At 37.3% G+C, this 17900-nt stretch overlaps 1 protein-coding gene across 1 annotated transcript in view; it reads left to right on the forward strand.

The window, feature by feature from the left end:
* Nucleotides 1-17900, forward strand: part of SEMA3E (semaphorin 3E) — a 271541-nt gene that overhangs the window by 150464 nt on the left and 103177 nt on the right. Inside the window, exons 3-4 of the mRNA XM_081531726.1 lie at nucleotides 7378-7437; nucleotides 12187-12306. Coding sequence (XP_081387852.1) covers nucleotides 7378-7437; nucleotides 12187-12306 — 180 coding nt within the window. The remainder of the gene's footprint in view (nucleotides 1-7377; nucleotides 7438-12186; nucleotides 12307-17900) is intronic.

The raw sequence follows: 17900 nt of genomic DNA on the forward strand, positions 1-17900 counted from the left end.
TGATTCCTTTTCTTGCAGTGATGTAGCTAAAATATCTGCACAATTTTAGCAGCGACCCCTACTCATCTGCCCTGTCATCTTCCTATTATAGCTGTACCACAATTTTTATCTAAGTAGTAACTATATGCATTATTATAATTAGGAAAATAGATCACACTTCTTCCCCCTCCCCCAGATTAAATGTCTTCTCTTTTTTTCATTTGCTTGGATTGTTGTTGTTTAGTCACTAACTCGTGTCCAATTATTTTGTGACTCCATGGACTGTAACCCACCAGTCTTCTCTGTCCATGAGATTTCCCAGGCAAGAATACTGGAGTGAGTTGCCATTTCCTTCTCCAGGGGATCTTCCTGACACAGGGCTTGACTTCAGGTCTCCTGCACTGGCAGGCGGATTCTTTACCACTGAGCCACCAGGGAAGCCCAATATCTGTTACATAAAATAATAAATAATGTAAATATCTTAGAAGGCATAATAGTTAAATAAATACCTAGAACTCACCGGCCAACTCAAGAATGACAATATCACCATTCCCACTGTGCCTGCAGTTAACTTTTGTCTCCTCCTTTTTTTTGTCCTGTGCCTCCAGCTGCCTAGAAGCCATCACTCTGATGGATTTTCAGTTTATTTATTTATTATTTTTAAATTTTAAACAATTATTTTATCATAATGAATGTTTCCCTATACATTATATTGTTTAGAGTTACTTGTTTTAAGCTATGTAAAAATGATACACAATAGTTTATTGTAGTCTTCTGGGGTTGCTTTTTTGTTTTGTTTTATTCAGTATTAGTTATTAGATTCAACTGTGTTACTTGTGACTGTACTTCCTTTGTTGTAGGGGTATGAACATTGAATGAGGAACACAAGTTAGATTTTTAGTTCAAATCCTGGCTTTGCATTTGTAGCACTCTGCAGATTCCTTATCCCTTTGTTCTTCTGCTTTCTCATTTGTTAAACGGGACATATTAGGATATTCACTGAAAAAAATCTGCATGTAAGTAGACCTTCACAGTTCGAACCCATGTTGTTCAAGGATCAACTATAACAATCAGAGCTTGTACTATTATACACACATTAGACTGATTTTTCCTGTGCAATTTTGAAATAGGTTAAGAACTTACCATTTACTGGGCTTCCCTGGTATCCCAGAAGGTAAAGAGTCTGCTTACAATGCAGGTAGACCCAGGTTTGATCCCTCGGTCAGAAAGATCCCCTGGAAAAAGCAATGGCTACCTACCCCAGTATTCTTATCTGGGAAATCCCATGGACAGAGGAGCCTGGTGGGCTATAATCTGTCAGGTCACAAAGAGTCGGACACGACTGAGTGACTAACACTTTCACTTTCACTACCATTTAATAAATTTACTGTTAGTTTTTTTAGATACTGACTTTGCTTTATAAATTAATTCATAGCATTTCCCAGACTATGTAATGATACTTTCACCCTGAATTCTGTTCTCTTGTATCTATGTCACATTCATAAAAGACCCATGACCTTCACTCAAAAATGGAACAGTCAGTCCTGGTGGTAACACTGTAAAATTTCTATCCTTATTATTCCATTTGTTTTACCTCATCAGAACCTCCTACCTGCAAGAAAAAAATTTCTTATGGAGATTACTCTCTTGAAAAGTTTCTAAAATCCACAGATAACATGATACTTAGCTTAAATTCTGATGTATAGATAGAAGACTTGGAAAGAGAAAAATATGAGGAGGGTATGGCAACCCACTCTATTCTTGCCTGGAGAATCTCATGGACAGAGGAACCTGGTGGGCTGCAGTCCATGGGGTCACGAAGAGTCGGACATGACTGAGTGACTTCACTTTCACTTTTCACTTTCATGCATTGGAGAAGGAAATGGCAACCCACTCCAGTGTTCTTGCCTGGAGAATCTCAGGGACGGCGGGGCCTGGTGGGCTGCCGTCTATGGGGTCTCACAGAGTCGGACACGACTGAAGCGACTTAGCAGCAGCAGCAGCAGATAGGTGAGGTGGGGGCATGTGGGTGGGAACAGGGTAGAGTCATAGTTAAGGATGGAAATATGGTTTAGACCAGATCCTGAAGAACACTGACCGCTGAGCTGTTGAAAAGCAGTGCAGGGGCCAGTGGGAGAGTCTGAGCACTTGTATAACATAATGAGAATGATAGTTTAGAGTGATTGCTTTAGCAGCAGCATATTGGGTAAATGGAGAAAAGAGGAGAATAAGGCCACGAGGCCAATAAGTAGCAATTAGAACTTAAAACCAAGATAGTTTGTCTCAGAAGCCTAAGCTGTTTCTACTACACCATAGAATTGAGAACCAGGATGCTACTTTAGTGTGAACTGCATGTCTCCCAAATTGGTCTTCAGCTTACCGTTAGTTCTGCCTTTTGTTATCAGGTGTTTCTTTCCTTTTGGTTCTTACTGCCTTTGCATCACTAGTGTTTCCTTTAGTGATGGTTAATAGACTAGTGAAATAGTTGTTGGTGACAGAAGCGGAGGAAAGCCAATGACAAGAACAAGAAGGAACTGTTTCCCCTTTGTTAATTTATGGCAAAGTTGAGAGTCCGAGGAGACTCTGGTATTCAAAGGCAGCACAGGGACTAGCTTCTCTGTGTTCTGTTGATGTAGCCTCTTGCAATCTGTGCACATTTGAGAATTACCAAGGCTTCCTGGAAAATAAAGTTATTCTTGGGGACGTAGCAATACTATATAGTTTGACATATAAAATCTTCTTTTCTTTTTTCATTTCATAAAGAAATCAAAAGTGGAAATATTGGTTTATTTAAGCTGTATTTTATAGGACTTCATGTGCTGTGCTTAGCTGGCATTCGTGCCCCACTCTTTGAGACCCCATGGACTGTAGCCCACCAGGCTACTCTGTCCATGGGGATTCTCTAGGCAAGAATACTGGAATCGATTGCCATGCCCTCCTCCAGGGGATCTTCCCAACCCAGGGATTGAACCCAGGTCTCCTGCATTACAGGCGGATTCTTTACCATCTGAGGCACCAGGGAGGACTTCATTGGATAGTCCATATTTAGTAACAAATTTTTGCTTTAACTTTTACCCATGGCTTTTCTGTTTCTAAATTTCACCTTTTTTTCTTCTAAAATTATTCTTACCACTGTTATTTAAAGCTAAAGTTACACTACTTAATTTGGATGTCTATAAATAAAGTTTAGTCACTTCTATTTGTAAAAATATTTATACTTTTCTCACTCAAGTTTATTGAATCAAGGGTGAAAAAAATTCTTCCATTTTAGAACTTCATTTTTTTTCAAGTGGGAGAAAGGCATTAAAATATAATTTGTGTATAAAATGGCAAATGGGGTTTCACATTAATGATAGCAATTTAGTAAATTTCATCCATTAAAAAGGGCATTTGTTGTTCAGTCGCTAAATTATGTCTGATTCTTTGCGACCCCATGGATGGCAGCACACCAGGCTCCTCTATCCTCCGCTATCTCCCGGAGCTTGCTCAAATTCATGTCCATTGGGTCAGTGATGCTACCTAAGCGTCTCATCCTCTGCTGCCCCTTCTCCTTTTGGCTTCAATCTCCCCTAACATCAGAGTCTTACCAGGCCAGAAATGTTTGTGTCATAATAATAGTGTTCTAATTCAAAAGCTTTTGATTATCAACATTTCAAGAACAAATTTTATCTATAATGCAGAAGATTATAATTCTGGTTATAAAGTATTTGAATAATGACAGTCATTATAACTAATTATAAAAGGATAAACAGTAAGAGGGAAGTGTGACATGTTAAAACTACCACTTATAAACCATTAAGTCTCTTTTAATGTGTTATATTCAAAATATATTTTCTTGATTTTAATGACATTTGTAGGACCTTTAATTAAAATATGTGTTGATGGGCACTGGTACTATATATAGATGTAAAATATAGAAAGAAAAAACTAAAATATAAACAACACTTTTCATTAGAATAGTAGAATTAGGAAGAGAATATTAGATGAAGTTATAATAGTGTCTTAGTCACCTAAATATATTCCAAGAGAGATTTACATTTACTGGATCATTTAATTTAATCTTTTTCAACAAAAAAAGGCAATGTTTTTTAGACAGTTAAATTATTACTTTTTTGTTCATTTGTTTTTGCTCTCCAAAACCTCTGAGTGTTCTAACATCATGTAACAATAGAATTGTTAAATTCTTAATCCTGGTATAATTAGGAGATTCAATAGGGAGTCCAGAAAAGAATACTTTGTAATTTAATTTTTATTTTATTTTTCTCCTTTGAGCCATACAAGAATAGTAAATGGCCTGTTAAAATGCATTAGAGCAATCAAATTATATAGTAGGAATATTGTGATGAAATCATGTGTTTTTAACCTTTTGCTTTTTGTACCTTTCTTGGTGCAGAGAATTTGGAAATGTCATTACACCCTGTTGTTTAACTGCCTTTAAAAATGTTTTATGCAGAACAGATAGCTTAATTTTACGACTTTTTGTTGATGCTATACTTTGGAGCAGAACCAAAAGGCATCCTGACTGCCAAAACAAATGAAGAAAATCATTTCCCTTACTGTCTTGGCAGAACATCTGTACACAATGGCTTTAAAATAACTTCTGATTTCCAGTGAGATCATTCTCTTATCTTTTCTCACCTGAGTGGACATTTGACTACAGTCCTGAGCCTGTTAAATTTTGTTAAAAAAAACAAAGCAAACTAAAGTATAAACAACAATAAAAGCAAAACTCAAGTATATTATTCCTTAGGGGAGTTCTGATGTGTTGGACTTTAGTGATTAAGTGTTCGTAACTTAATCTTCTACTTCTTTCCCTCTGAACCCAGAGTGATCTGGTTAAGACCGTTTTCTCTGCCCTCGGAAATCCTGCCAGGCTTTCACACTCACTAAATTCTGTAGGATATCCTCCCTGATTAAACTGGAAAGTGTTGCTTGTCTCATTTACTTGACACGGATTGCAGCATTTTCATGTCAGTGAATCTCTCTCTCAAACTGTATTGTAGGCTCCTTTAGTGAACTGACTTTTTGAAGAATGTGATAAAGAAATGTTGACTGATACAAATCTGTCAGTAGCCAATGAATAAGCAGTGATGGCATTAAAGACACTGTGCCAGGTAGGCATTTTAGGGCTACAGAAGTAAGTCACTGCCTTGCCCTCTGTAACTTACAGCTTAATAAGAGAGCTAAAATTGAATACACATACTGTGATATCATAGGAAGAAAAAGGAAGAAAAACAATTCAGAGCATTAAAGGAGGGACAAATGCCACCTGTTGAAAGTTATCTGGGAACATCATTTAAGATGTGCCTGAAGTAATGATTTCATTATTTCTAGAGCAGCCGTCACTATTAGGTTTGCTGCTAGAAATAACACATTCTGGCAAGCCTAGAAGAACCACATATTGTCTTCACCACCACAGAATATATTATTTTTTGTTTGTGTCAAGAACTGTGAATTTTACCTTGCTTTTAGACAAGTCAGCCTGTCATAGTTTCACTGATGCTGGCAGAAGACAGGAGGCACCTGGGCCAGAGACCGAGGACTCTGTCACCCCCAGCACAGCAGACTGCGTGAGCCTCGTCTTTCCATCAGTTGTCTTTTCCTCCTCAAGCCCCACAGAGCAAAGCAGCCTAAGGAGACGTCCACACAGTGAATATGCGTTGCCCCCACTTTACCAACTTCCAGCTCAGAATACTCTCAGTCTTAAAAGGAGTTTTCCAGCAAACCTGTCCAGCCTTTGCCCAGAGGGAGACATTATCTTTATTATCCTGATCAAGAAAAAAATCTATTTGCCCTGGAAGGAGGATCTATCTCTATCTTCCAAGGCTGTTTGAAAAGATAGCTGAAAACAAAGTTAGTCAACAAAATATAGGAATCCTCTAGAGGATTGCTCCCCGAAAACAATGTGTTCAAATAGTCCCAGAAATAATCCACATAAAGCCAATGATTGAGGAGAATGAGGTAGTAAATTGAGGTTATTTTCTTGTCTGGATACTGTTTCAACATAGAAAAGCTGAACTTTGGTATTTTTCTCCAAAGAATTGGTTATCAAATACTTTGAAATTGTAGAAATATAGTTTAAATAAGTCTCATTTTACATAATGATGAAAAGTGAATTAAAAAGGGTGTTGATATTATAAGAAGAAAAGCCCTGCTTCTTGTAAATTAAAGATGTTAAGAATGTTAATCATTGTGATTGATGGGTGAGGTATTCTCTGATTTACTCATATTAATAAGCAAATTATCTTTCCAGTGGTGAATAATCCTAAAATTAATTTGTATTTTGAGTTTGTGTTTACACATGTACACACATACATTCTAGCATATCCTTTTGAATGATTTATGCATCCATAGTAAAACTATAATTCCAAAACCAAAATGAATCTCAAATTAGAATATATTTTAGAAGTCATCTGAGAAAACCTATCTCTCAGTGTCTGAATATTTTCCAAAAAAGGATCAATAAAGTTTATAAATTCAACAGTTTCACTTCCAGGATCCTTATTCTGTAGTGGTGTTAAGGACCCTCTTCAGGCTGATGCAAGACTTCAGTTGAACCTGGCATTGTTACCTTAATGTGATATCTTTCCTGAATCATATATGTTCCATCGATAGATCTACGATATAATGAAGAGCATTGATTCTAGGGTTTTCTCTGTGTGCTTTTGGCTTTTAACTGGCTTTCTTTTGTACCCCTACTTGTTCTTTGTCTTTCTTTTTAATGTTGCAACATAAGAAAAAGTTCTCATGTGTTTCTGTTTGTTGTTGTTCAGTCACTAAGTCGGGTCCAACTCTTTGTGACCCCATGGACTGCAGCACGGCTGCAGGCTTCCCTGTCCTTCATTGTCTCCTGGAGTTTGCTCAAATTCATGTCCATTGTGTTGGTGATGCCATCTAACCTTGTCATATTCTACCCACCTCCCTTCTCCTGCCCTCAGTCTTTCCCAGCTTCAGGGTCTTTTGCAATGTGTCGGCTTTTTGCATCAGGTGGCCAAAGTATTTAAAAGTTTATATACTGCACTGTGAAAACAAAGGACCACATGATGCTGAATATTGTTAGTAAGAAACTTAGGGGGCCTGTTACAGTAATAACAATATTAAAGTAATGTTGTGTTCCTATAGTTGAAACCATGTAGTGCTTATTCCTATGATACTAAATTTAATCATAACAAGATCATCATAATTAAATGCTATTGTCACCACTTTTATAAGTCCCCAATATTTTTCATGTATTAGGGCCTGGATATGGCTCCATAATATCTGAGTTAAGTGATAAATCTCTTGATCTTCTCAAAGAAAGAAATAGAACCAACAAAAATAAAATAAAATATAAAGTATTGACTTACAGAAAAAATAAAATGGGTTTTCAGTGTAATTTATTTTTATATTTTATTTCAGATACACTGGCCAAGTACAGAACTAAAAACAGAAGAATGCATAATGAAAGGAAATGATGCCGTAAGTATTATTCATTGTAAACTAAACATATCATTAATTGTAGTCCTGGTCAGTGACAAAGGTCAGTGAATCTCTAACCTGTTATTTGTTCCTAAAAAGCATATATAGAATTGATGTAAGGAAGAAATATATATCTCTAGATAAATACACATATATTATATATACATACATATAGAAGGTGAAAGAGGAGAGTGAAAAAGCTGGCTTAAAACTCAACATTCAAAAAATGAAGATCATGGCATCCGGTCCCATTACTTCAGGGCAAATAGATGAGGAAAAAAGGGAAACAGTGACAGATTTTATTTTTGGGGGCTCCAAAATCACTGTGGACGGTGATTGCAGCCATGAAATTAAAAGACACTTGCTCCTTGGAAGCAAAGCTATGACAAACCTAGACAGCATATTAAAAAGCAGAGACATCACTTTGCCAACAAAGATCCATCTAGTCAAAGCTATGGTTTTTCCAGTACTCATGTACAGATGTGAGAGTTGGATCATAAAGAAGGCTGAGTGCCAAAGAATTGATGCTTTTGAACTGTGGTGCTGGAGGAGACTCTTGAGACTCCCTTGGACAGCAAAGAGATCCAAACCAGTCAGCCCTAAAGGAAATCAACCCTGAATACTCATTGGAAGAACTGATGCTAAAGCTGAAGCTCCAATCTTTGGCCACCTGATGCAAAGAGGCAACTCATTGGAAAAGACCCTGATGCTGGGAAAGATTGAGGGCAGGAAGAGAAGGAATTGGACAGAGGATCAGATGGTTGGATGGCATCACCTACTCAATGGACATGAGTTTGAGCAAACTCTGGGAGACAGTGAAAGACAGGGAAGCCTGGAATGCTGCAGTCTCATGGGGTTGCGAAGAGGCAGACATGACTTAGAGACTGAACAACAACACACACACACACACACACACACACACACACATACGGGGCTTCCCAGGTGGCACTAGTGGTAAAAAACCCACCTGCCAGTGCAGGAGATATAAGAGACGTGGGTTCGATCCTTGGGTTCACAAGTTCCCATGGAGGAAGGCATGGCAAGCCACTCCAATATTCTTGCCTGGAGAATCCCACAGACAGAGGAGCCTGGCAGGCTACAGTCCATAGAGTTGCAAACCGTTGGACATGATTGAAGCAACTTAGCACAAACACACACATAAACATACACATATATTTGATATATACATGTACATTGTCTATGTGTACATAATTACTTAAAAATTATTTTCATTGTGGAGTTAGTGTAGGGAGCCAAGGTACCATCTAGATCTTGGTTTTATTTTCTCTTATTATATCTTACTATATTTTAATCAACTCAGATTTATACATTCTTATAGTAATGTTTATTTCCTATGTATTAGAAAAAATAATTTCAGGTAGTATCTTAAAAATAAGCTAAGCACCTTCTCTGCGAGATTTTGTTTGACTTTCATTAGTGAATTAGAAACAAATGAAGAAACTAAAGGAGAAAAAACCAAAACCTTGATAGAAGATGGCAAAGGCAGTTGACATGTTTTATGTATTCCACATGTTTTGAGAAGATAGCCTACTGAAGGAATCAGTATTGCATTTCTCCATAACTTACCTTTAGTGTGTGAAAGGGAAGAGGTGGTGCAGCAGCATCAGCCCTATTCCATAGCTCTGAGCACATGAACACATGAGTGAAAGGACTTTTCACATGTTAGGTGTAACCAGCTGATGACACAGTTCACAGCTTTGGAAGAAACATACACATCTCCTTTAGAAAGTTAACTTGTTCTGTTTTCTGTAAGAAAAAAAAAGCAAAAACATGTAAAAAATTAACGCACATTCTACCAACACCTCATTCTTGTATAGCAACTGGGTAACAGTCAAGGAAGGCAATGCCAAAGAATGCTCAAACTACCGCACAATTGCACTCATCTCACACGCTAGTAAAGTAATGCTCAAAATTCTCCAAGCCAGGCTTCAGCAATACGTGAACAGTGAACTTCCAGATGTTCAAGCTGGTTTTAGAAAAGGCAGAGGAACCAGAGATCAAATTGCCAACATCTGCTGGATCATCGAAAAAGCAAGACATTTCCAGAAAAACATCTATTTCTGCTTTATTGACTATGACAAAGCCTTTGATTGTGTGGATCACAATAAACTGTGGAAAATTTTGAAAGAGATGGGAATACCAGATCACCTGACCTGCCTCTTTAGAAACCTGTATGCAGGTCAGGAAGCACCAGTTAGAACTGGACATGGAACAACAGACTGCTTCCAAATAGGAAAAGGAGTACGTCAAGGCTGTATATTGTCACCCTGCTTATTTAACTTATATGCAGAGTACCTCATGAGAAACGCTGGGCTGGAGGAAGCACAAGCTGGAATCAAGATTGCCAGAAGAAATATCAATAACCTCAGATATGCAGATGACACCACCCTTATGGCAGAAAGTGAAGAAGAACTAAAGAGCCTCTTGATGAAAGTGAAAGAGGAGAGTGAAAAAGTTGTCTTAAAGCTCAACATTCAGAAAACTGAGATCATGGCATCCGGTCCCATCACTTCATGGGAAATAGATAGGCAAACAGTGGAAACAGTGGCTGACTTTATTTTTCTGGGCTCCAAAATCACTGCAGATGGTGATTGCAGCCATGAAATTAAAAGACGCTTACTCCTTGGAAGGAAAGTTATGACCAACCTAGACAGCATATTAAAAAGCAGAGACATTACCTTGCCAGCAAAGGTCTGTCTAGTCAAGGCTATGGTTTTTCCAGTAGTCACGTATGGATGTGAGAGTTGGACTATAAAGAAAGCTGAGCACCGAAGAATTGATGCTTTTGAACTGTGGTGTTGGAGAAGACTCCTGAGAGTCCCTTGGACTGCAAGGAGATGCAACCAGTCCATCCTAAAGGAGATCAGTCCTGGGTGTTCAGTCCTTCAGATATATAGTTGAAGCTGAAACTCCAATCCTTTGGCCACCTGATGCGAAGAGCTGACTCATTTGAAAAGACCCTGATGCTGGGAAAGATTGAGGACAGGAGGAGAAGAGAACGACAGAGGATGAGATGGACATGAGTTTGGGTGGACTCCGGGAGTTGGTGATGGACAGGGAGGCCTGGCGTGCTGCGGTTCATGGAGTCACAAAGAGTCAGACACGACTGAGTGACTGAACTGAACTGAACAGTCAAGGGATGAGTCTTCCTTGCTTCCTCAGTGTGCAGCGTGTTGCTGACTAACTGAACACATTCAGAGGCTGTGTCAGTCTAAGACCAGCAGAGCCAGAATATGGTCTCATTGGCCCCTCAAGATGTGCCCATTTCAGGAGATGAGAAGCATGTGCTTATAGCAAGATGAAAACAGAATGTTAGATTTTCCCAACTATATGGGTAATCCATAGACTAGGATGCTATGTTAATGGGAAATTAAAGAAATAAATCTCAGTACCCCAAATAATCTGTTCATTAGTGAATTACTTGTTCTTGTCAAGGGAATGCTATAATCTCAGTCATGTATGGTATGATGGCTCTGTTGGCTTTTTTCATTCCAATTCTGTTATATGAGAGACTTTAAAAATCAGAATCTGTTATAAAATATCTTTTACTGACTATTGCATCTACTAATGTCAAAGTAATATTTAGCAATAAAAGGGTTTTTGTATTTCTCTCATAATTTAAATGCACTGCTGCTGCTAAGTTGCTTCAATTGTGTCCAACTCTGTGCGACCCCATAGATGGCAGCCCACCAGGCTTCTCTGTCCCTGGGATTAATTTGCCAACAAGGTATTTGCTAAAATTTAGTTAAGTTGGTTTGAAATAGTTTTAGAACATTTTTTCATTCAGCATACTCACCTAATGATTGATCTATTAAAACTTTGTTGAGTGTGGGCTGCGTATTAGGTACTGAGTTTGATTAACTATGGAATATAAGGATGTGCAAAACTGAGATTTTGTTTTCTGATGAGCGTACAGCTGAATTCCATTTTAGACAAACTAGAGATCTGAGGCCCAATGTGACCTGCCGTAAATGAAGTTTTCTTGGAACATATCCATATCCATTTATTTTTCTGTTGACAATGGCTGCTTTTATGCTATAGCTGCAGAAGTTAAGTAGTTGCAACAGAGACCAGATGGCCCATCAAACTAAATATATTTACTCTCCAGTTCTTTATAGAAAAAGTTTGCTGATCCCAGGACTGTAATCTTACAGTAATAGGTATAAAATGTTACTTTTACTCGTTAGTTTCCATCTGTTTACTTGAAAATTCTCTTTGAAAGTACTTTATATGAATTTATGAGTTTGAAAATACAGGACTTACTTTTCCAAACATCAGAACTCTTTGTGCCCTGGAGTCTGCGTATGTTTCCTTGAAGGTAATGAAACTACTTCTACTGATTGGTCTTCTGACTTTATGTTGATTTATATGTGCTTTAAAAAATAACAGTATTGTTAATAATTTAATTACCTAGGGAAACATTGCCTTGGAAATCTACACCTGAATACACTTATGACCAGTGCTTTTTTAAAAAACACTCCTCAATTGTGTACTAGAATACTTCATAATGATGCACTCCCATTATTGATTGTAATTGATACCTCGCTATATCTGTCTCCCCCATCTCTTCTGCTGGTCATTGTCCTCTTTTCATCTGCCCCCTTTGCCTTCCCTAACCAAGGGAGGCTTATACATGAGATGTCTAGGGTTAGGAAAAACAACAGTCAAAAAAACAAGCTAAACATTTTTATTGCACTAACCAATTCCTTCTTTTTCTCCCGGTTTTAGAATGAATGTGCAAATTATGTTCGGGTTTTGCATCACTATAACAGAACACATCTACTGACTTGCGGGACGGGAGCTTTTGACCCACTCTGTGCCTTCATCAGAGTTGGATACCATTTGGAGGTATGAGTTTCATTCATTGCTCTGAATGAATTATCAAAAGTAATGCTTAAAATAACTTTGTTTTAAAAGAAAGGTTATGGCATTTCTTCGGATAAAAGAGAAGAGCATTTGTGATCTTCTGAATTAATTTGCTTGAGTGAGAGGCAAAAAGATTTCTCGTCAGTTACGAAATCTGTGAACCAGTTAATTCTTCATGCATTCCTTCACTGAAGAATTTAATTTACTTAATTTGTCCACTTAAAAATATTTCTTAATATCAAACTGTGTTCCCTATTGTGTTTTTTGTGTGATTTGTATTGGTATAAGCACCAGAGTAGAATGAATGTTTATATATATATGAACATATATGTATATACACACACGCATGTGTATGTATAAATAAATTTATATAAACAAAATTGCTACATACAGTATCTTTTAAAAGACATGCACAGGCTTGTTGATCCTGTAATAACTCCCTTTCTTGGCCAGGTGAGGTAGGGAGGTGGAGTTGAGGTGGGGGGCAGATGCAAACTGACTTAAGATAAATAATAGCTGATGAGAGCTATTCATGTCTTCCCCTAAAACCCCATGACTAGGTGATATGGTATTATTTAAGCAAATCCCAACTGAATTCTGCTACCTGCATATATAAAGTAGCAGGCTTGATGATCAGTCATATAACCAATTTCAACAAGCTGGGTAAACTACCTGCTCTCGTTTATTTAGGCACATTTCAAGCACTGTAGATCTCAGTTTCACTGTGAAACATACTAAACAATGTTCTGATGTCAGAATCTGTTACCTTTCCTTGTAATCAGAAGGCAGAATCCTACATCAAGATGGGACACAGATAAAACAGAGCTCTGGATGATCTGTAGCTAAGCAGCTAGACCCTCTCTCTCTTTTTTAAAAAATTCTGATTCATTTACAGTGTTATGCCTATCTCCGCTGTATAGCACAGTGACTGAGTTATACACATATAGGCACTCTTTTTTTTAAATGCTCTTTTCCATATGATTTATCACAGGATATTGAATATAGTTCCCTGTGCTATATAGTAGGACCTTGTTGTTTATACATTCTATATGTAATAATTTACATCTGCTAACCCCTTGACTCTTGGACATTTATGAAAAGGCAGCAGTGACTGTAAAGTGTTTTCAGCTACCATGTATGAAGAACAACATTCATTTCACTGATCTTCCTGAAAAATTATTTCTGATATTCCTGATACTAGTTAACACTCAGGTGCACACATAATTAGCAGTATCTGAAGTGCTAACTCTAAGTGCCTCTAGAAAGTGCCCCTGATTAAGGCACTTCAGCTGGTAAGCATCCTTATAGGCAGGATTTTTGATTAACATATTTTAAATGTTAACAAACCACCTCTAGTTGTAGATTAAAGTTAAATAGCATACACAAACACATCACAGTGTACTCTAAATTATTTTAGAGTAACAATGCAAGTGATAAAATGGGAGAACTTAGGCAGAGATATAGAAGGCAAGTGAGCCTAGTGCAAAGTAAGAATATTTACATGTATACAAATATACCAAGTATACATATGTATATACATATGCATATGTATGTGTGTGTATATATATATATATACCCGAACACATAAGTATACATATATACAGTTCAGAATGTAGACAATTTGTGGTGCAGATCTCTTGTGAAGAAATCCTCTCAGTTTTCATTTATCTGAAAATGACTTTATTTCATCTTTATTTCTGGAAGATATTTTCCCTGAGTATAGAATTTTGGGTTAACAGTATTTCTTTTGTTTGTGTCTTTAAGCATCTCAAAAATGCCTCATTGTCACCTAATCTCTTTCTGATGTAAGTTCAGCTTTCATTCATATTGATATTACTCTGTTTGTAATTGCTTTATCTTTCAACAGTTTCTCTTTATGTTTGGTTTTCAGTAGTTTTTCTATACTGTGCCTATGTGTATGGTGGTGATAGTGGAGAGATGGGTATTTTTATTTCTTGGGATACTTGATAAAAAGTTGATATTTTTATTTCTTGGGATACTAAGGATTTTTTGGATACAGAGTTTATATTTTACACCAAATTTTGACCATCAGTTTTCCAAATAATACCTCTTCCTCATTCCTTCACTCTTCTTCAGGGACTTATAGAAAGATGAATATAAATAGACAGAGATAGATAGGTTGGCTCTGGGGCCTTGTCCCACAGATTGCTGAGATTCTGTTCATTCTCATTTAATCTTTTTTCCCTCTGTTTTTCAAAGTGGATAAATACTTTACATTTATTTTCAAGTTTCAACCCTTTCTTCCAGCATCACCAGTATGCTCTTAAGACCACCCCATTAATGGTCCATATAAATAGTGTACTTTCCAGTTCTAGAACTTCCATTTTATATATTTTCCATTTCTGGACTGAGTGATCCCTCCTCCCCCATATTTTTATTTATTATCACTCTTTCTTTTAAACTTTTGAACATATTTTAATGGCAGTTTTCAAATCCCTGTGTGCTAATTTTAATATCTGGGTTACTTTAAGGTGAGTTTGCATTGACTCATCTGAAAAAACTCTGATGCTGGGAAAGATTGAGGGCAGGAGGAGAAGGGGACGACAGCGGATGAGATGGCTGGATGGCATCACCGACTCAATGGACATAAGTTTGGGTAGCCTCCAGGAGTTCGTGATGGACAGGGAGGCCTGGCGTGCTGCAGTTCATGGGGTCGCAAAGAGTCAGACACGACTGAGTGACTGAACTGAACTGAACTGGTTTTTCTCTTGACTGTAAATCATGTTTTCTTTTTCTGTGCACAAATAGTAATTTTTATTTTGTACTGTACATTATAAAATAGATTATATACTTTAATTCTTGATTCTGAATTCTGTTACCTTTGAAGATTTTTGTTCTAGCAGTTTACTTGTCTGGATTCCCATTCAAAACTGCTTTACAGTCAGCAACAACCACAAATCGCTTTCAAGTTTGCAGCCACTGCTTTCATGATCTGCTTCCATATGCAGTTCAGGTGTCAGCTAAGGACTTGGGAGAGAGTATATTCACATATTTCAGGGCACCTCCTTCAGTTTCTGGATATACCTTCCCACTTTTAAGTTGATGTGATACTTTAGATCTCTGCCCTGTGTCTTTCCAAGCTAGAAGATCTCCAGCTTTCTGCTTGAGTTCTATTCACATTAATCAGGAGATTTTTCTTGAGTGAAAAACTCTCATCTTTGTCTGCTTGTAACTGATTTCCATTGCCTTCAAATAATTGTTTGTGTGTGTGTGTGTGTGTGTGTTTACTTACTTAGCATTATTTGTGGAAGTTAGTTCAGTACAAACTGTGTCATTAGTAGAAGTGAAACTCCATGTAATTCACCTTCATATACATAATGTTGAATATTTTTCTCTTATAATTATCTAAATACTAGGTCTGATTAAAAACATATTTTGAAAAAAAAATATGTATGTTTCAAAAAGGAATATGTGGCAGATGATAATAAGGGCAGTGAGAGATATATTCCCAAAACTCTATTTGGAGGCTTGATAAAATTTCATATAAGGGAGTGAAAATTACAAATTGTTATAGGCAAGAAAAAGGTTTAAAAAACACAAAGATAGGCACATAGGGAATAGGTTCATAGACATTAGTTCAGTTGGTTGGGAAACAACAGAAGATAAAGCTGGGGCAAATTGGTGGAGGATTTTAATGCTAGACAGTGGCATTCTGTGGTTATTTCTAGAAACAGCACAGAGACAGTGAGCAGTCTGAGCAGAGTGTTTGATTGACATGTCATTAGTAATATTTAGGATTGATTCAAGTGGAGAGGGATGAAAGGCAGAGAGAAATTGAAGGAAACTGCTGTTAAGAGTCTTCGTAAGAGATCACGAGGATATTTGAGTGTTGTCACAGTAGCAAAGGAAAGGAAGTGTGGGGCTGATGTGAGAAGACACTCAGCAGGAGTTTATATAACTTAACATTTTATCACATTCTGCTGACAAAAAGGAATCAGAAAGCAATTCCAATTTTATTTCTTGATGATTGGTAAGAAAAACAAAGTCTAATAGCAAGAGAGATTTAAGAAGCTAGAGAACATATAAAAATACTCAGTGTTTCTCAATTATAACTATTTTATTTCCATGTATAGTTATTTAAAATATTGATCCTGGAGCCAGGATAGCGTGTTGTCAGAATAGGTTGAGTTATTGAACCCTAGGAAGTTAAGGATCCCTGAAGGATTTTCTTCTTTCTCTCTCTTCCCTATTCTCTTATTTTCTTCTCTCACCTCCCTTCTCTGCAGTCCACTTTATCCAGGTATTTAACTTGGAAAATGGCATTTTTTTATATGACAGAATGTTTAAGGAATATTGAGCAGACTGAGCAGAGCAGTGTAAGGCAAATCAGTTTAGTGAAATTAAAATCATTTTTAAAAGGAACAAAATAATAAACAACATCATCAGTGCTACAGAGAGGGCAGTTTTGGTGAAAGGATGAGTAACTAGAATGTAGATGAAGAAGTGACGGAACAGTGATAAAATAAAGGCAGTAATATTGCCAATTTAATCCAGAAATAGAATTGTTAAGGAAAGAAATATGGAGAAGGATATAAAACTGGAGTGTTGATCAGACATAGAGATCAGACTTGTGGTTGCTGGATTGGGTAGGGGGCAGAGGGAAGGATTAGGAGTTGAAATTAGTAGATGTGAACTATTATATATAGAATGGATACACAACAAGGTCCTACTGTATAGCAGAGGGAACTATGTTCAATGTCCTGTGACAAACCACAATGGAAAAGGGTTTACTGTACAGCAAATTGAATCACAACATTATAAATCAACTGTACTTCAATACAATTATTAGCCTTTATTAGCCTTTGCCCTGCTTCATTCTGTACTCCAAGGCCAAATTTGCCTGTTACTCCAGGTGTTTCTTGACTTCCTACTTTTGCATTATTCCAGTCCCCTATAATGAAAAGGACATCTTTTTTGTGTGTTAATTCTAGAAGGTCTTGTAGGTCTTCATAGAACCATTCAACTTTAGCTTCTTCAGCATTACTGGTTGGGGCATAGACTTGGATTACCGTGATATTGAATGGTTTGCCTTAGAAATGAACAGAGATCATTTTGTCATTCTTGAGAGGGCATCCAAGTACTGCGTTTCAGACTCTTTTGTTGACTATGATGGCTACTCCATTTCTTCTAGGGGATTCTTGCCCACAGTAGTAGATATAATGATCATCTGAGTTAAATTTACCCATTCCAGTCCATTTTAGTTCGCCGATTCCTAAAATGTTGATGTTCACTCTTGCCATCCCCTGTTTGATCACTTCCAGTTTGCCTTGATCCATGGACCTAACATTCCAGGTTCCTATGCAATATTGCTCTTTACAGCATCAGACCTTGCTTCCACTACCAGTCACATCCACAACCGTGTGTTGTTTTTGCTTTGGTTCCATCTCTTTATACTTTCTGGAGTTATTTCTCCACTGATCTCCAGCAGCATATTGGGCACCTACTGACCTGGGGAGTTCATCTTTCAGTGTCTTATCTTTTTGCCTTTTCATACTGTTCATGGGTTTTTCAAGGCAGGAATATTGAAGTGGCTTGCCATTCCCTTCTCCAGTGGA

This window comes from Giraffa tippelskirchi, chromosome 10 (assembly GCF_054371585.1).
Source record: "Giraffa tippelskirchi isolate mGirTip1 chromosome 10, T2T-mGirTip1v1.2.pri, whole genome shotgun sequence".
Classification (NCBI taxonomy): Eukaryota; Metazoa; Chordata; class Mammalia; order Artiodactyla; family Giraffidae; genus Giraffa; species Giraffa tippelskirchi.